This window comes from Ascaphus truei, chromosome 5 (assembly GCF_040206685.1).
Source record: "Ascaphus truei isolate aAscTru1 chromosome 5, aAscTru1.hap1, whole genome shotgun sequence".
NCBI classification, from domain to species: Eukaryota; Metazoa; Chordata; class Amphibia; order Anura; family Ascaphidae; genus Ascaphus; species Ascaphus truei.
In genome coordinates this window covers 243,534,942-243,555,659 of record NC_134487.1, presented here as the reverse complement: position 1 = coordinate 243,555,659, position 20,718 = coordinate 243,534,942, and the positions used below count along the sequence as shown (strand labels likewise).

The 20,718-nt window shown below is 38.5% G+C and overlaps 1 protein-coding gene across 2 annotated transcripts in view; it reads right to left on the bottom strand.

Annotated features, from left to right (window-relative positions):
• Nucleotides 1-739: 739 nt before the first annotated feature.
• PANK3 (pantothenate kinase 3) overlaps nucleotides 740-20,718 on the bottom strand; it is a 29,312-nt gene continuing 9,333 nt past the window's right edge. For both annotated transcript variants that reach the window (XM_075601884.1, XM_075601883.1), the window contains 5 exons: nucleotides 20,005-20,258; nucleotides 19,681-19,857; nucleotides 18,562-18,685; nucleotides 13,232-13,357; nucleotides 740-10,586 (listed from right to left, as the gene is read on the bottom strand). In XM_075601884.1, coding sequence (XP_075457999.1) covers nucleotides 10,536-10,586; nucleotides 13,232-13,357; nucleotides 18,562-18,685; nucleotides 19,681-19,857; nucleotides 20,005-20,258 — 732 coding nt within the window. In that variant the 3' untranslated portion in view covers nucleotides 740-10,535. The remainder of the gene's footprint in view (nucleotides 10,587-13,231; nucleotides 13,358-18,561; nucleotides 18,686-19,680; nucleotides 19,858-20,004; nucleotides 20,259-20,718) is intronic.

Below are 20,718 nucleotides of genomic sequence, written 5' to 3'. Positions count from 1 at the left end.
TGACAGTGGGGAGGGGGGCTGCTGTGAAGACATACTGTACCCGTCCGTGGGATCTCCACTGAACTGCTGAACTCTCTGCACCTCATGGAGGGGGGCGGCCATGATCTCTCTGGTTTACCAGGCTTCAAGGAGAATGCAGTCTCTCCGCCAGGGTTTTGACTCCGCCCCCGTGTCCTCCCACACACGGCACGAGTGCAGATTGACTGCACCCGGCCACCGTACGCCTCCAGCCCCTGCAGGACAGATTTTACTTCCGCCCGTGCTACTCGCTTCCCCCACACCCGCGCTCGCTTCTCCTGCGGCCAAAACTTTTTACCGCCGCCCACGCGCTCACCGACACACACAACCGCCGCGCTGGTTGTGAGCGGGCCGCAAAAATATCCGTTGCGGGCCGCATGTTTGACATGCCTGTCTTACATTAACCTTTGTCTTTTAACTTAATCGTTCGCTTGGCATCTCTTCCCACTTTGTTCACTGACCTCCTTCACCATTCTCTTGACGGCATCAGCTCCTTCTGCATTTTTATGTAGTAAAAATAATTAATAGGACTTGTGACCTTGGGCATGTGACCATCTCCCAGTGCCACAGGCACCAAAAACATTGGTTGTAAGCTCATCTGGACAAGGACTGTCTGTAACAATATTATGTACAATGCTGCGCTATATTATAATTGTGAAATGATTTCATATAGTTTAAGTTATTATTTACTATTGAAAGCATAAATAAAACAAAAAACGTGAAGAGTACAAAAGTAGGCTTTTTTTATTGAAGGCAACACAACTGAAAGCAGAAGAGAAATAAAAACTTAATGCAAACCGGTATTACTGCTTTATACGGTTGGGAATCATTAACAGCATAGGCAACAGTCAGTTTAGCACGAAAAAACATATTGACAGATTACAGCTATTAGGAACCTAGTCTGTATATTCAATAAACAAGAAAAAACGGCGCTTAATGAAATAAATTAGATAATTTATAATAGGTGATTTATTGTTAGATTACGAATGAATGTAGTATGTTAACTGTATGAGAAATTTGCAGCACAGAGAGTCTTTACAACATTTTCAGTGTCAGGACAGTACACACAAAAGCATAGGAAATTAGTCAAATGCAGTAGAATTCAGCAGATATCACTTGCAGATAAAACCATTCCCTAAATTGTGGCTGTAGCAGTATCCTTTTTTTTTTTTTAAGTTGAAATAATATAACCATAGCGAGTAAGGAAAAATGTATAAGTTTGCTTTAATGAATAAAGCATTGCATTTATAAATACATAGAATGCGTCACTATGGTCATTAAAATGCAGGAATAAAAAGTATTCAAATTCATTAAAAAACCTTAATCAATATGATGTTAAACTACTACTCTATGGCCGAGAAGCTTCCGATCCTCATATATTTGAATGGAACTCATACATTCCTTAGAAGAAGCAAATTCACAACATATAGATGTAGCAGAATTTTTTTTATACCCACTGGCACCTAATTTTGTGACATACACAGCGCATCAGCAGGAGAAGCAGCCATGGTTTTAAAATCGCAAGAATGCAGCAGGGCCAATGCACTATTTCACCCGCGGGAGCAACAACAGAGACATCTGTACTGAATAGCCCAAAAGTAAACAAAGGGGATCCAGTTAAAGATGTACATCTTGCTGTTATACCAAGTTCCACAGCTGCCTTTCGTATCATAATTAACAGCTTTTAATTTAAAAAAAAAAAAAATGTCTATTGCAGTACCAGCCAACTTTGGCATACTTTTCCCACTAGCCAATGTTGACGGGTGCAATTGTAGTCAAAATAAACCATGGGCTCACCAGTATTTATTTACCGTGTGGTTTTGTCATAAGCAGCTGGGATTTTCAAGGCTCTTTTTTCAAACTTAGAAAGATTCACTGACGGGGGCCATCGAAAATCGGGCGGATGCACAAAAGTGAGAAAAAAAACCCTGTCTTTTTAATAGTAGAGTACACCTTAGAGACAGTGGGATTTACTGTATATTGCACCTTCTGTCACAGATATGTCCAAATATCAATTCAAACCTATATTTTGTTCACTTTTCTTTTTAAAAAAATAATTAATACTAGACAATCTTGGTCGAATGTAAAAATGTAAGTGTACCAGCAGAATGGTTTTAAAAGAACTCAATGTCAATGAATACCTATGTTTCTGGTCTTTAAAAGTATTATTGTTCATCGAATCATCTGAATACTTAATAAAATAAAACAAACAATTAAAAAAAACAAAAACAAAAAGGGATACTGCCAATCATATTGCACTTAACATGGACCGTGTGCAAGAGCAACACTAGATAAAAACAGGAAAACCTGGCTTCACAGTAAATTGCATTACAAAAATATAATGTATTGAAACGTCAATTTCAACAGCAAGATGAGATGCACATTTAACAAGACAAACTAAAATTAGAATTACATCTTAAACATTTACATCTTATACACTATGCAGTTAGAAATGTACCATTGCATTCCTACAGTATTTATTATCTATATAAGATTTTTTCTTACATTTTTATATATTACATTTTAGACATAACATTTCAAAATTAATGCAAAGACCGCTTTGTGGAACAAAGGAGTAAAAATACTAATTTCACCATACATTTATCAAGACCTATTCATGGTTCTGTACATTAATCACATGTTTAATGTATTTATAGCCTACAGGAATACATCATCCATCTTCCAACATTAGAACACAAGGCTGTCACTGGTTTAAGTAATAGTAATTCATTAAACACATAAAAACAGTTTTTGTTCTATATTTCAAAATATAAATAATAAACTGACACTTTTGAACTGTCAAAAGGCATGGAAAAGTATATTGGCCAATACCATTTATAGTTCTTGACATGGTGAACAAAACAGTGTAAGTTATTCTACAAAATGCTATTAAACTTCAGTCTTTGAAACACTATAAAAGTGTTCTGCATTGAAGTAAAGTTAAAAGTTTTAATAGAGATGCATCTACTCGACAAGATTTTGTAAGACAAAAATCACCTGTATCTGGGACATAACTAAAACGCACAGAAAGGCGTAAACATGTAATAAAAAGATGTGGCTTAAAGCTATTCAGCACATAAATATGTTAAAATAGGACACGCTACTCGTTATTTTATTCATTGCAAAACATTTGGTCCCAAAGCCTGGTAAAGACATAAGGAAATGGTAATTGAAAAGCGTAAACAGGGGTTAACAGATTGCGCAACACTTTATTTAACCTTGACGAAAAAACATTTTACTCCTTGAAAAATAGTATGCTGCAGTGTATAGGCATGTGTATGGAGTATGTAGGTCTGTATATCAGTGTAGTTCCAGCACCCAACAGATCTAAATAGAATAAGTATATAGAGGAAGCTCAAAATGTTGGAGACATTCTATTTTTATTTATTACTCTGAAAACATTATGTGCTGTAGCCACACTGAGAATTATAAACTGAATTTGCAACACAGTGAAAACAACCAGGAGCAATAAATGTTTGTTTAAAACATTAAACAGGGTTTAATTGATTTCTAAAATCAGGTCCAAGAACATAACTACAAATTCCAGAATACAGTATAATACTGCTTTTAATGGCATTAAGACTCATACCTAACTGAAGGAAGAAGGCAGAAATAATTTCAAAACACTGAATGACTTGGTCCAAGTTCAGTATTTTACCATGAAGGAAATATAAAAAATAAAAAAAAGGGGGGGGGGGGGGGGGAATTATATTTCATACACAAAACATTACCAATATTTAACCCCTTCAACAAACCAATGTCATAGGTTAAGCTTTGTTCTAAGAAGCCCTGCTCACTAAAAATGGTCCAGGAAAATGTTGCCTTACATCAAATCATGAAAACTGTAAGGGGGGATTGATATTGAAATTGTAAAACAAATATTTGAAAGCCATCCCAATGGGGCTGCAGTTAAGAGCGCATGTCTTTTCTCTGGAAAAGGAACCCCTTTAACGTATTAAAGCTACTTTTGACAAGACCTCTATATTATTTCCTCTCTGTGACCTTATGTATCCAATATATCTGTTTGGGATTATGAGGCAGAAGTTCATAAACAAATCAGCTGCCCTGTCTACACATGTAAATAAAGGAATTTCCAGGTTTGCTCATGCCGTCTTCTCCTAATCAGTTCTTAACCTTTGCCTAGAAGAGTTTAATTAACAAATTGAGGCTGGTTAAATATGTCCAGGGCTATTATGCAATTAATGCATACAGGTCCCAGGTCTACATAGCACTTAATTTCATTTCACCCATAGTCATTTTAGAAAGTTTTTTTTTTTTTTTTTAAACAAATGTCAGCTGTTTGTCACTGGGGCTAACCATTGCCTATACCAGCAATGTTCAATATTTATCTTATTGACCAATTAGTTCTATGCAAGGAATAAAAGGAAACATCTCTATTAAAAGAGCAGGCACAGATGATATACAGTAGAAGCATGCAGGAGAAAGTAATTACACAGCACACCAATTATTTTATCATTCATTTTGCCATCTTATATGGCAAAAGGGATTTCCAATAAACTAGTTGAATAACCATGGGCGTTTCACAACACCTACAGACCATTCTTTCAATTAAGGATGATATTTGGGAAACTACCCTAAATTCTTCTTAAACAAATATCTCCCTACTGAATTAGGAATTCTGGATTTGAAAGCCAAAATATGGAGATTGTTAGATAAATAATATTTAGTTCCAGTAATTTCAGAAATTGGAATTTACAAAATATAAAATGTACGTGGGGAATGTTTTAACTGACCTATAAAAAGAGATTTTAGCTGTGTCCTAAATAGTTATTCCTATGAAAAATCAACACTCCTTAAAGCCATATAATTGTTCTACGTGGATTGTGGCAGACCTACATTTTATTTTGTTTTATACAAATGAAATATTTCCAAACTGGTAGAGGAATTCCCTTCTTTAATCTAAGTTATACGAGTGCTCAATGTTATTTAGAGCACTAGTAGGTAACCAAAGTCTAATCTAAAGTCTGGTCTTGAAATACTCCTAGTGTCTGCAAAATAAATCCTTTTTCCTGGTTATAAAAAAAAATTAAAAAAAACTTGACATTGGATAAGCCCCCACAAAAAGATTAAACAGTGTAATAACGTAAACATTTTGGTTCAAATTAAAGTGGATTGTAGGGCCTATTTTTTAAATATTGAACCTTTAGTATTGCCGCTTCTGTGCCCCCAAAAAGGGCTCCCCATTTACAATTTCTACACTACTTTCAACTGGTCACCACATTCAGTTGCCAAACCAATTCAGAATGTGTTCTGTGCATAATGTCACCAAGTGTATGGCTTTGCAGATTTCCCCAGTACATTATGGGAAAAATAGGAAAGAAATACTGATCCCATTTTTTTGTTGCAGAGACAAGTTAATCACTGCTAACTATCCATATTTTGTAAAGAAACTGGTCCCGGATAAACATGCCTCATTTGTGCATTACAGCAGTTCAACGTACCAACATGCCATTTTGTATGCATCTTGTATACAGTACAACATTTAGAAACCCATTACGTAGGACATCCTCAATAGTCCAAATTATTTTCATGTTAGTCCAATAACTCATATCTGCAAAAATTAAAAAATCTTACAGCAGTTTGCCAGTGATGCTTTCCCCCCAAAAAAGGCAATATAAAAAGAAGAAAAAAAAAGCCATTTATTTCACCATCCAGATACTATTTTGCAGAATGCTCGTCCTTTATAAAATGAACATCCTACAAAATATGGCAATGTTAGAAGCCTCGCTATAATGAAGAATGAACATCAGTATAAAAATAAACATCTACTGCTAGCGTTTACTACAGGTTCCAGTTCATACACAAAATCTTTTGATTCACAGTTAATTGATTAGCAGCGATAACGTGTGCAAGTTAATTTTAACTACCCTGAATCACTTAACACACAACACTACAGAAATGCTTTCCTCAGTATGGCACATTTTGCGTGTGTGTGTATATGTTTATGTGTACGGACACACAGACACACCATGCATGCAACTGTATCCCATTATTGACAGTACCGTTTAATCAGTACGAAATGACAAAGTTATCAGAAGGCATTTTGCACTATACCCATTGTAAGCTCAAAATGAGTAATGCAAATTAATGTGGTAATGTCAATGTAGGACTCCATTCCCAGCTTCTTGTTTTTCACTTCTGGTCCTTTAGCGGGACACTGGGATGCTTGTTTTCCTATACATCATACAAACTGCTCAATGTATTTTAGTGTTGTGCTCTTGTGTTCTATTGCCATTTTCTGGCCACCAAGAGTTAAATGTTTCAGCATAAAGAAGAAAAAAAAAATGAATTTGTAATGCTCCATCTTCAAATATTTTCCTGGGCAAACAGAACCTCTACAGTCCCAAAAAGTGGTTCAACAAAGAATGGGGAGGGCATAACGTACCAAATTTTACAAGACTGCAAAATAAATAAAAAGCAATGATTGAGCAATATGCCTCTCCTTATCTCTTAAAGCTCAACAGCACCAGTTTAATTATACTTATACTGACCACAGTGCCATTGAATGTCACAATATTGAGTGGAATAGCAAGGCATTTTTAGACACAAATTTAAAGATGCATTCACTCATAATCATGGTACATTCAAAGTTGTAGTAGCCATATTGGTCCCGAATTTGTGTACATCTATTGTAGGCTGGGAAGTGTACACTTAGGTGACCTGTGAAGTTAAAAAGCTCCATCAACTGCAGTTTCATCCAAGAAGAACTCATGTTGGTGAAAGAATATAGAATTATGGCATGAAAAGGGAAATTTATCGGCCAATATTTCAGTTTCTTTAAGTCCTCTATGGGAGCCCAAAAAGCTGGGAAAACTTCTCCAAACTGGGGTAGGACAGTCCTTAACGTGTATAAAAGAAGGCAAGATGATATGTTATATCTTATCAAAGCTCCTAAAGAACCACAGACAACATTACTTTAAAACCCCCCAAAATATCAACAGGTAAATGGCACTTTCTTTTGCGTCCACTATTGCAGCCCAAACTGCAGGAAAGTCACAGGTCAGTAGATTGGGTGGGTGAACTCTCCTTGGCAGTTGGAGCCACTGCCTGAAGCTTAAAGGAACAAACAGTACATTTCTTGTGTGGATGCTTGATCTTTCTGCCAAAGATGCAGACATAGTCCTATTTGCAAATATCACATTATTCGAAAATCTGAACATATTCTGGAAATAACTCCTTAGTTCCCTGGCCACATCCAGATTGTGTAGGCTCTGCCCCTTGGCATTGGCTGGATTAAGAAAAAAAAGTAAGAGGCTACAATATCCCAAAACTATCACCTTGATTCTAAAGTGCGGAAACTTTCTTATGAAAATCTTGGTGGACCTAGAAATATTGAGTTGTGCATGAATGTGTTTGCAACTCATCTCTGCATGCAGTAGTAATTGCGGATAGTAATATTACTTTGCATGATATATCTCATATTGCTAACCATCAAAGGCTTAAAAACAGCAGATGCCAATTTGCTTCAACACCAGATTCAGATCCAATTAAGGTACAGTGATATGATCCTTGGCTTGATCTTAAAAATAGCCTTGCTCAACCTAGCGATTAAATGGCTTAACTTCAAGAAGATGAAATTTTAAGGAAGCCAACCTTAAAACCGCTCAAACTCTTCCTGGTGGACATCTAAAATCTGAGAGATTATGGCTTGGTTATGCCCAATATCCTACTTTCGACATCACAGGGAAAAAACTAAAAACACATAAGCCTTCCAAACCTGATAACATATTCTTGAAGTTACTTTCGTCCTGGAACTAAATCAAGGTCACTAATCACTCAGTCTGACAAGCTTAGAGTCTTTAAGGATCTCCTCTCAAAGTCCATGCCATCAAGGTTTTTGATCACCAGCAGGTGTTCTGCCTGGGTCTGTTCCTAAACAGTTTTGTTTTAGGATCCCGACTTCTGTTATAAGCCCTTCCAGGCTAATAAGCTCTATCTTCCTGAAAGGGGCCTGACAAAAGATGTCAAAAATGTATGCATCACACAGGAAATTAATTGAATCCTTTAATTAAGATAAATCTTGCAGCAGCTTCTGTCTTGATTTACCTGCCTCAATCCTTTCTTCCAAATTGGACACCCAAATCCTCACCATTCTGGAAACACAACATTGCAGTGGCTTAAAAGGTAGCACTGTTTGCTTAGAACCGCTTCCATTCGACTATCCATGTGGTCCTTAAAAGGAGGATCAATCTTCCAATGGGGTGGTAATGTTCCTTGCTATATCGCAGCATACACGTTCAGTGGGACCCTGCATCCTCTGAAATCTTCATTAAATGGGTACAGCTTGAGAAATTTCCTGGTCATCATCACCCTATTAAGGGACTCATTCTGCTTTGATGATATTCCTGATAGACTTTCGCACAGAATAGGGCAGTTCGACTTCCTCTGACCTACGAATGCCTACTCCAATATTCCCAATTCATCCTTGGTTCTTTTAATTTTTAAATCAATTTGGCAATAAAATCAAATTTAAAAGGATTTTGACTTGAACCTTTTCTTACTGGAACTAGGAACATTCAAGCTTGCTTATCTACGACACATTTTTTTGGCGTTCATCAAGGTCCGAGTTCAGGACCACTTTAAACTTCCCTATGACTCAGTCTTTTTGAAAGACTGAAGAAAAGGTCTTCCTCAAGTCGATAAAAGGGGCAAAGGACCCTCTTTATCAGCCAGCTTCTTAATGCAATCGTTGTATATTTTTTTTATGGCAAGAAGTAGACGTCGCATCACAACGTTTAGATCTTGAAGTAGCATTCTTAGGCTAACCTTTCAGTTGGGACTGTCTAGCTTTTTGTCCTCCTGATGCAGCAGAATACGACACTGCCTGCCGCAGTGCCCTGCAGCACCATAACCAATCCCAAAGTGAAACTGCAGCAGACCAAGGCATGTAGAAATACCTTGCCGACACAGCCAATGCTACCTCAGCGTCCTTGCGCCCCCATAATGTGACATGTGGGATTCGGCAATAAAGGTAGGCCACCTGGAACGCGCTTACACAGCTGATGACTTTACTTTTGGGCCTGTGGTGCGGCCTGCTCCCCTGCACCACGCAGAAGCTAGATAAGAACCTGACATGGCAGTTCTCTGTCTGATGGCTATAGAGCGGCACACACCAGAGTCAGTGAGGCTAAAACATCCACTCCATTAATTAAAGCTGCAGTTCAGTCAATATCCTGCATGTGTTTTTTTTAATAAATCAGTTCTGTAGTAAGAAAAAATACTTTTAGCATTTTCTGTTTTTAAAAAAACAACTTTGAAAGACCAATTTTCTTGTATTCTATTTTAACAACCATTTGCTAAGGCACTGCCCCTTCATGTCATGTCACAAGCCCTGGCACACCACTTTGTCAGCCCTGCCCTCCCTCTAGCAGATGTCAGTGCAGGATTGTTCATGAATATTCATGAGCTTCCACTGACAGACAAGCAGAATATAAACAGATCCCTTCACTAATTATGTCACCAAATTTCGACCTATCAATACATGGAGAACGAATTGACCTGCAGCTATACAGTTCTTTAGGTAATTAGAGATTGCACACATAAAACTATTGAAGTAAAAAAATAAATTAAAAAAAAAAAAAAAGACTGAACTGCAGCTTTAATAAGAAGGCATGAGAGCAGCCTGCACACAAAATCCAAGGGCTTGCTCCTCCAGACAGCACCTTCACCTAGATTAGGGAGAAGAGGAGAGACCACGCCTCCTTTATAGCCATGTGAAGAATTATTGCCCTACCCCAGACGTTTGGGCTGCCATAGAGGACGCTGAAGAAAATAAATTCAGGTAAATATGCGAAATGCACATTTCTTTATTATAGTAGATGAACTGCAGTGATAGCATAAGATATGCAATAGGAAAAAAAAAAAAAAAAATTGGTCACACAAAGTGGCTTTCATCATGATGTTCTTCACATCAAAACTACATTTCGAATCCGTTAAAAAAAAAAAAATATATATATATATATATATATATAATTATTTCTTAACATGTTGTAGGAGTGCATGCATCTTAAGAAGTATAGCATGGATTTCAGCTATATCTTGCAGCCACTAAGACAGCAAATAGTTTTGGCCAACATTATATGGTGCTGTAGGGAATAATACAGGTCAGTGTCAGATGTAAAGTGATCAATTGGAGTTGCTCTGATTAGTTTGCTACCAGTCACCAAAATAAATAGCATTTAAAACACAGTACAGCACATTAGCTTCGATAGCTGGTCTTGTGTTTAATACTGGCTCTATATACAGAATAATTTACCAATAAGAAACAAAAGCATTTCTATAAGAAATGCTCAACACACTTGTGTTAAGATGTTTTAGGAATGAACAGAGGATCCCAGTTTTCTTACATGGCATTATTCAGCAGCTTACCAAATTTTTACATAAAAGGAAAATATCACAAGTGTCAATTTTCTCTTTTGGTACCCACCGATTAAACAATAGTTTAAAAAGACTCATAGGAAGATAGGATTTCCATATCCATGTAAATACTGGTGGACTTAGGAGAAACCTGGCAGACCCAAAAGGGCACCAACAGCACCAAAGTAGCCCTGGTAAGAAAAGAGAAAAAACATTTCATATTACACTAAATATTCAAGCTTTAAAAAAACAACAACAACATTTTCACTTTTTTTGCATTGATTTCTAAACCCTGATGGAGAGGGGTAGGTGAGAAGGGGTTAGCAGGAGCTGTTCTGTGAACCCTTGACCTTTAGGAACCCCAAGGTCCTATGATATTTGTAGATTGTTGTGCCAGTGTGTACATTTTTTTTGTTATGTTTATCTCTCAAATACAGCCGCTGAGTCACTAATTATCTCACAATGATGTCATCGTTCTGAATTGGCCGCTGAAGCTGGGCTGAACTCCGTGGCCATATTGTGTCCATAGAGGAAGAAGTTTTGCCCAATGGACACAATTTATATTTTGGGATCCAGTTCAGGTAATATTAAAGAAAATAATGAAAAATGGGCAGCATGGTATGCTAATTCTAACAATGGATTGAAGGCTAAAATCTAGATGCAAACACTACTTTTTAAGCCTTTTAATTAGCTAGGTTTTGTTTTTTTTTAAACAATCTCACTTGAGTGTTGCCTGTGTTTATGTAAAATGTTGTTTGTCAGGGGAAAGATAAAACATTTAAGAGTGAACAAAGGTGAGATTTAGATGTTGTTACATAAAAAGTGGAAATGTGGCAAGAAAGGCCAATAATTACATGAATAGCTTAAGGAAAAAGCCTCTGACAAATAAAACCTTTCCTAGTTTGTAAATACTGTAGCACTTATTTTGTCGTTTCCATCCTTTTGCTATTATTCATTTATTCTAACTTCTCTTCCACAGGTCACTCAGTTATAGCCTAAGCGTTGCTCACTTAACAGTATCCTGAGATACCATGTGTGCAATAGTGAAATAAATCTAATATACTGAGAAGACAGAAGCGCCAGCTATCAACCCATTAAATTAGCTTTTAAAAATGGACTTTCACTCGCATTTAAGTACTTACGCAACATTTGAGTACTTACTAATACAACTCATTTGGGGATTGGCTGCATAATCATTTTTAATCAGAAGAATAATATTACAGTATCTAATTAACAAAGTTCAATAGACTAGATTACAGGGGTGAGCAAACTTTTTATGCCGAGCCCCCCTTTTTAACCATGAAATTTCTCGGGCCCCCCCTGCCTGATGTAATCAAAATCACATGGGGAAAAAAAAAACCTTTATTTAACGGTATACAATGTAAATACAAATATGTCTAAGGCCGCGCGTATAGTGCCCGCGACGGAGACGCATGACATCACCCGTCGCCGCTAGCGAAAGTTGTATTTCGCTTTGTGGCGGCGCGGGCGACCAGGCCATTGATTGGTTCAGGGGCTGTCACATGAGGCGACAGCCCCTGAAAAATCAAATATTGAGGGCTTCAAAAAAATCGCGTCGCCTCGTCGCGCTTACTATAAGCGCACGTGGTGCCGACAATGCATTTGTTTTCAGGCGACATCGCGTCGCCAGCACTATAAGCGCAATCTAAATACTTACATACTTCAATAGCTCGCTCTTGCAAAATTAGGCTGCGTCCATGTTGCCGCTGAAAGCGGCGACATCACCAACTCTCCAAGCATGAGCGCAGGGTGTCCTGCATAATTTTGCAAGCACGAGCGGGGAATGGTTTACACTTTTTTTTTTCATTATTTCTGTACATTCATAGTACGATTGATATAGTGGCAGCCTACCCTTTCACTTGCAGAGGATCGCAGAGAAGCAGGTTGCCAGCGGAAGAGAGCAGGAACATAGCGCTATTGCAGGGCAGACACCGGAAGGAGGGGCGTTTGACATCACAGCGCTCGGGCGTGCTCCTCCCCCGTACCTCCGAATCACGTGGCCGCCACCTGCACTATTCTGTTCGGCCGGCCGCGCACATCTTCGGCTGCCCGCCCGCGCACATCTTTTTCGCCTGCGCACCCAGATTTTGCCGCACGCGCCCGCCTAAATAATCTTGCGCCCGGGGCGCCCCCCCCCGTTTGTGCACTGCTGCATTCAATCACAACACACACACACTCAACCCCCCTTACACTCACACACCTGGTGGGTGGTGGGAGTAACTAAGCCTGCTCAGGTCCCCCCATGAGCTGCAGAAAACGGGCGGGTAACAGACAGGAGGAGGAGGGCTTGTCTGTGTGCAGGGAAGGCCCCGCAGCAAGGCCCCGTCCCCTCTGCAAGACACAGAGCAGGTTAGCAGCCTCAGCACGGAGCTTCTGGCTGCCTGTGCACAGCTCTGCCCGCCCCCAGGTTTCCCCGTACACAGCCTGCCACCCCCCTACATAATCTTGCGCCCCCCAGTTTGCGCACCACTGGACTAGAATACACACAACTTCTTGTTCACTAATAAAAAGTTATTGCAAGTGTTTCAAATGACTATCAGGAGCAACATGGGAAATAGAGGATATTCCCTGATACATTACAAAAAAACTAATTTTTATACATAATGTCACTGTGATGCAGATGTTAAGGCAATTTGGCACAAATATTTTAAAAAGGAAACCATAAAAAACAGTGTTTAAACTTCTATTCTAAGCGAGGTGGGCTTCCGATATACCATTTATCTTATGTAAGGTTACACAAAAAAAAAGCACTGCGGGTGGAGTGTTGAATATACATAAGTATAGCCATATGCATACATTTAAGGTCTTATTTTACCTCATGCTCCAGGAACAATGCCTTCAGCTGGCCATTTGACCAGTAATCCAGTGCATATGCAAGAAGCTTCATAGAAAGGGTATTCACACGCAGAAAGTTGCCAACAAATACAACTCTGTTTATTTTCTGGTAGGGGGGAAAAGAAAGTCATAAAAGTTAGCAGACTGTTTCATTGAGAACCATGGAGGTAAAAAGGATGATGTTACCCTGAAAATAAACAGTAAGTAGCACTGTAGAAGACAATCCCAACTACAGCACACTGACCATCAGTTTACCTTGCTCATCCCAACTACTTTGATAGGAATACAGACGATGACAGAAGCATGGCAGAACACAACCTGAAATATTTAAGGGTCTGCTAGGTGGTGAAATTGTTCTCATATTATGCTACCTATGTTTCCATTCGTATTTCCTATACAGGCAGTCCTCGGTTATCCGACACAATGTGTTACTCAAAATGGCGTTGGATAGCGAAACACGTTTTCCCATAGGAACACTGTTTAAATGAAAGGTTCCGTTCCTGAAGGCACTTTTAACACTAAAATACACCAAATATTTTATGCAGGCAATAAGATATGCAGCACACACAAATTATATAGTGTATACTGTATTATATAATATAATATGATAAATATTATATAGTATAATATAATATATTATATATGCTCTTACGACGCTTTGCAGCGGGGTGTGTGTGTGTGTACACACACACACACACTCCCCAGATGAAGTCCTAGTTCCAGGACAAAACGCGTAGGGAGGAGGCTCTAAGACAAACTTTCAGCTCCCCTATTTAATATCTACATGCCAAGCAGAATCCCCTGATTATTCCTGGACAGTATACTCGAACTTCGGCTGAAATCTCGGCTGAGTGACGTCAGCGGGCTAGTCTCGCGAGATCGGAGGAACAACCAGGAAGTCAAGGAGAAGAGCTGCAGCCAGAGGAGAACCGGCACGGTGGATTCCGGCGTTCCACGTGGAGGAGAGATACATCACAACTCCAGGCAGCAGGACGGAGAGGATTATAATATCCTATATGCTTGTTTACATCTGCTACTTTGTAAGTAGCGATCTACTTTTGCGCATATATTTTTACTAAACATACTTCACTATATTTTGTTTTCTCTTCATTTCATTTCAGAGAAACCAGCAATCCTAACTTATACCCCCAGTCTATTTATGCTTAAAATTTATTGTATAGTTAGCAGTATTTGCGCGATAGATATATATATATATATATATATATATATATATATATATATATATATATATATATATATACACATACATACATACACACACACACACACACACACACACACACACACACACACACACACACACACACACACACACACACACACACACACACACACACACACACACACACACACACACACACACACACACACAAATATATATAGAGAGAGAAGAACAGAGAGCGCACGTCCCATAGTGTAAAAAAGTACATTTAATATTAAAAAGAGGACAAGGGGATTTAGGACACTCACAAAAGTAAAAGAATTTTAAGCATTTTGTGATATAATCACCACCAACAGGGCAACACCGTCCTGGAACACATCAGTGGATCGATTTCCAATCCGGTTCACCTCCAGCAGTTTTAGATGAATGAAAACGCTGTGCCTCTGCTTGTAATGCGATTTCAAGTTGTCAGCCTCGGATTGGAAATCGAGACACGTGCTGTCGGTTTGTGAACCCTGGAGAGACTACTTCCACCACTGGCACGTTCCTTGTGCACCACTGAAGGGATTTCGGGCGAGAGTACCGGCGGAGCAGAGTTTATACTCTGCCAGGACATTCCCCTGCGCCGAGAGGACACTGTTATTTCACCGCTTGTTATCACCTTGCTTGTCGTAAGTAGGGTTTTGATTTTACTATCTCCGGATGACCAGCTGCCCTTTACTGCTCCAATGCTGTCTTTTATGACAGAGTTCATTTTATAATAAATTTTATTTTTAGTTTGTTCACTAGGAGTCTTATTGTTGTATGTTGTATAGTGGTAGACTGAGTTACCCAGCAGTTGTACGCTATGATTTGTGTTTGTTTTCTCTTTTCTCGTTTCATGGCCTGTCAAGCACTCGTGCAGATTTTTTGAGGATCACAGGACTTACCATTTGAACATTTTGGCGCCAGGTTTTTTTCTTTTGTCATATACACACATACACAACGTTGCAAAGCGTAGTCAGAGCGTTGGATAAGCCGTTTTGGCGTTGTAAAAATGAATATAGGTATGCATTGCATAGCGTTGGATAAGCCATTCGTTGTAAAACGAGGACTGCCTGTATATCCAACCAATTTGTAGCAGTCTGCTGTATTAGTGGTTTAGCACGATCAGCCGTTGATGGCATTGCAATACTAATACATATATAAAATCAGTATTTTTTTCAGAATAACGGATCTTCAAGCTTTCAAAATCACTTCTCGGTAAGTTGACTTAACATATAATGCATTACCACATAAAAAAATAAAAACCTCTTACAAGAGCTTAAACGGTTGACTTTATAACGGAAATGTGTATTATCTCAGAACCTTCATAGCCCTGTACAATGCTGCTTGATCCATATGCAACAAGGCAGCACTGTAAAGAAGCCGAAGGAACTGAGAAAACCTATATTGTCATTGTTCTTGTAGCTCTGTTGTGGTTCTAAACGGAAGAAACAATAAAGTGACACATTCGGAGCGATTTACCAACCTTCGATACAGGTGATAGAAATGCAATCCCTCATTAGCGGACTTGAATGTCAGTTAAAAGTATTTCGGTGAAAAAAACAGAATCAGAGGTAAATGAATTTAAACTTTGTTTTTTTTATGGTGGAGGGGTTTTAGATCCCATAAAAGAATTACTGGGTCAAGCTTGGAAGCGGTACAATGCTTAAGCTCGCATCTCACACTCAATTCTCCTCCTCACTTTTAAAGCTTTACACTCTTCTGCCCCTCCTTACATCTCAGCCCTAATTTCTCGCTATGCACCACCCTGACTCTTGCGTTCTTCTCAAGGATGTCTTCTTTCTACCCCCTTTGTATCTAAAGCCCTCTCCCGCCTTAAACCTTTTTCACTGACTGCCCCGCACCTCTGGAATGCCCTTCCCCTCAATATCCGACTAGCACCCTCTCTATCCACCTTTAAGACCCACCTTCTTAAAGAGGCATATGAAGAACACTGTGAATAATACTGGACACGATACATAAAGCTTGGCCCCCTGCAGACGCACTTGCCAGAACTCCCTCCAACTGTATCTGTACGTTCTCCCTACCTACCAATTAAGATTGTAAGCTCCTCGGAGCAGGGACCCCTCTTCCTTAATGTTACTTCTATATCTGAAGCACTTATTCACATGACCTGATTTATATTATTTGTTATTTATATGATTACCATGTGTATTACTGTGAAGCGCTATGTACATTAATGGTGCTATATAAAAAGACATACAATAAAAATTAAGCCAACTTGGCTGAGCAGATATACCTTTACTATAACAATAATGCAAGTTTCCTGAAGAAAAAAACGAAATTAGATAAATGATCTACAGTATATAAGAACCTCAAAAGAGCAATCCATCCCAACTAACCCCCTCCCAAACCCCCTTGCAGCTTCCTATTGCTCTGAGACATGGCAACCATTAGTTTCCAGTCAGGAGATTTTAAAGCTGGCAACTTAAATCGTTATGTCGGGGGCCAGGCCTCAAAATAGCAGTGTTTGACTGCAGGGGACCCAGCAGTACCCCTCCTACATAAAGTAAAAAATTGAATGAGGGGGGTGCGGGGGAAGAAGACACTGCTCCTTCAATTTGAAGTTCCAGTTTGCCTATAAATATTGAAGGTTGTCCTGAGTTTTGTATCAATCTGAAGCAATACATGAATGTGAGCTTCCAAAACCAAATATGCCCCTTCAGGTGTAACCATGGTGACCTTTGGTCCTTTAATACAATATGCTGTGAAGTGGTCTTTCATGTTCTGGAGGAGGAGCAGACAAACTCCATTTAAATTATGAATGTGGGCTACATAAGAGGTAACCTATTAATTGAAAGATTATTTACAGCTCCCAGGTATAATCTTGGTCAATTAATAAAAAACACATTACAGCTCTACAATAAACAATAGTAACCCTGTAAATAAGCCAAATTACACATCTGTAACAAAAGAAAAGAACAAAGATGCATCCATAGATTTATAACTGGTACATTCCCAGATGAGTCAATATCTTTATAATGTTGCTTTTTCCGTCATTAGTCCAACAGTTTCATTTAAAGCTGGCCCAGTCACCAGATGCTGCCTTTAAAATTTTCTTCAGCAAGACCAGACATGGAGATGCCAAATGTTACCACTTATCACTTGCTTTCTACACTCAACCAATGTGAAAACCTAAATGGCTGTTAGTAGTAAACCACGTTACGGTTTTTCTATTCCTAAAACAGTGATATACGATTTAAGACAAAGGATCCTCTTTCCCATTACTGATCCAAGATCAAAATTCAAATACCCCAAGATATGCACGAAGACAATTTTAATATATATGCACAAATTGAAACAAAAAAAAAGGGCGCAAAAGAGAAAACAAAAGCAAAAATCAGTATCAATCGAAATTACATTTATGTAAAAATACACAGGTGATATTCACATCAATAAAAAAAAAAAAAAAAAAAAAAAAATTCACGTAGATTCAGTCATCCGCTCAACTACAGAGGGTAGTTCCTCTGATCTGTAAAAACAGGGTCTCTCAAACTGAAAAAGTCCCAGATCTAAAAAATGGATAGTCCTCTTAGCAGATATTATGTGCAAAGAACTTGGCTTCTACTTGGCGTCCTCGTGGGAGCGGATGAATGGCAGCCGTCGGATATCTGTTGTCACGGTATCACGTGCTGCGCATTCATCTGCTCCCACGAGGACGCCGACTAGAAGTCATGTTGTTTGCACATAATATCTGCTAAGAGGACTGTATCCATTTTTTAGATCTGGGACTTTTTGAGTGATGTGATGTGATTCTTTTTTTTAAGCGATCTTTTTTACTGATGTGAATATCACCTGTGTTTTGTTTTTTTACATAAATGTGATTATATTGATTCTGATTTTGCTTTTTTCTCTTTCGCCCTTTTTTTGTTTTAATGTTTCCTTAAGTGACCCCGCTGATCACAGGAGAATAGGAGCTGCAGTGGGATAACTATTGGTTAAAGGATATAAAGAACTTTTGGGACAGCGCGCCTTGCATTTCCCTTCATATGCACAGATTGCCCATTTTTAAATTAAATAAAACCAAGATTTTTCGTATCATGCTCAGTTTAGTTAACGTAGTTCAATCACATTTTATTTACCTCATTAACTGCACACATCCGTGCTATTGATCCAATGTTATTCGTTATGGTTACCAAAGTGGCTCGAGCCAAATCTTCTTTGCTAACTGATTCACGTTTATCTTTGTAGATCATGTTCCCAAAACTAAAATGAGAAGAAAAAAAAGAAGAGGGTATATAATCTGTTTGAACAGCAAAGCAAGGCCTCTTCAATGTGACATAAATCAATGTATGGACGACAAAAACAGTGCCCAATATGAAATCCGATGTTGGCTGTCAACAAAGAAGAACTTGTACCACTATTTGGTGCATGCAACAGGCCAATATTTTTATAATATACTGATCAAAAGATTTTCTTTTTACATACAGATTATAAAAGAGTTATAAAACAAATGAATCAGTAACGTTTAACTCAAATGTATTAAGCGGTAACCAAATGAATTGCAAACAAAACTAAAGAGAATTTTAAAAATGGTATACAATACAGACATACCCCGCATTAACATACGCAATGGGACCGGATTCAGTCAAGCGAAAAGCGAAAATGTACTTAAAGTGAAGCACTGCCTTTTTTCCACTTATCGATGCGTGTACTGTACTGCAATCGTCATATACGTGCATAACTGATGTAAATAACGCATTTGTAACAGGCTCTATAGTCTCCCCGCGTGCGCATAGCTTCGGTACAGGTAGGAAGCCGGTATTGCTATTCAGGACGTGCTGACAGGTGCATGTGTGAGCTGCCGTTTGCCTATTGGGCGACATGTACTTACTCGCGAGTGTACTTAAAGTGAGTGTCCTTAAAGCGGGGTATGCCTGTAATTTTAATATGAATAATATTGAATAAACTGTAAAATGAACAAAAAAACTCAACTCACACCTAAATAAAGGAGGCCATAATATCTGAACAGTCAAATGCCCAAACCACAACATTACTTTGACTGGATGCCAAACTTTCATATAAAAGATAGTACCACAAGCAATTTGGTTGCAGGGAAATCTCTACTTGAGACTGATTATCACAAGCAGAAAATAAGCACAACTTATAATTATAAAAATAAGCACATAGACTGCAATAGATCCACATTGGCCTGTATTGCAATTTAGCACAGAAAATGATTTTCCTTTTTGTTTTGTTACCTGGATGCTACAGCCCACCCAGGCAATCCAAATCTCTCATAGTCGCCTCCATATATGTCCCGGACTAGTTTATCAGCATTCGTGCTATCTCCCGTTGAGGCCATTTCAAGTGCTTCTTCAAAACTTTCACAGCCAGTAAGTAAACTGCAGAGACCCAGGAAAGTCCCACCACCTAGACTAATGAGACAAAAAGGAGAATTGCCACAAGAACTTTAATAAATGGTTTATTTATTATTCTCTTGTCTAAATTATCAATAATTCCAATGTTTATGCATATTGGAAAATTTAGATAATTTAATAAATGAAATGATTAAAGCACCATACCTTGTTCCACACACTCTTTTATAGTGGTCTTTGGAATGGACCGCAAGTATGCTGACTCCAGAACCAATGTTTACCACCAGTAGAGGATATGGGTCGTCCAGATTGAAAGGCATCTTTTGGCATCTCTCAGGATGGGAGGCATTTTCAAAATAATAGCACTCTGCCTGTCCATTAAAACGAACAGAATCTATGTATAGCAAGCCTTTAACAAGGCAATCCAGTTCATCCAGTTTGTGAAGCTGGAGATTTCCAATCTGTGAATAACAAAAATATTAGATGATGCAAATGACAAATCAGTCAAGCTCTCTTTCTTACATTGGGGTGACCTTTGGTTACACAGTAGGTTAGGTTGAAAATGGACGCCCTACGAGTTCAACCTTTGTTAAATTCCAATTGCGTTTAATTATTATATATTTATAGGCGTATTGATACGGAGAAAGGCAAACAACAAAACTCAGTGGAACATTTGCCAACTATGCCTCATTGGGGAGGGGACAGTGATTTATTCTCGCTTGACTCCAGTAATGCCAAATTGGAGTTCTCCATGGATCACCCCCCTTCTGATGTTTAACTTCTTCAGCTTATTCCCTTAATAACTTTCCTTTCTAAAAAGAGATCTAACCTTTTCTTAACTGTATTTTTCTTCATAGAAAAAAAAAATAAGGTGGTACACAAGACTTCAAAGAAATACTAGTTAATGGAATCCCTCATGTT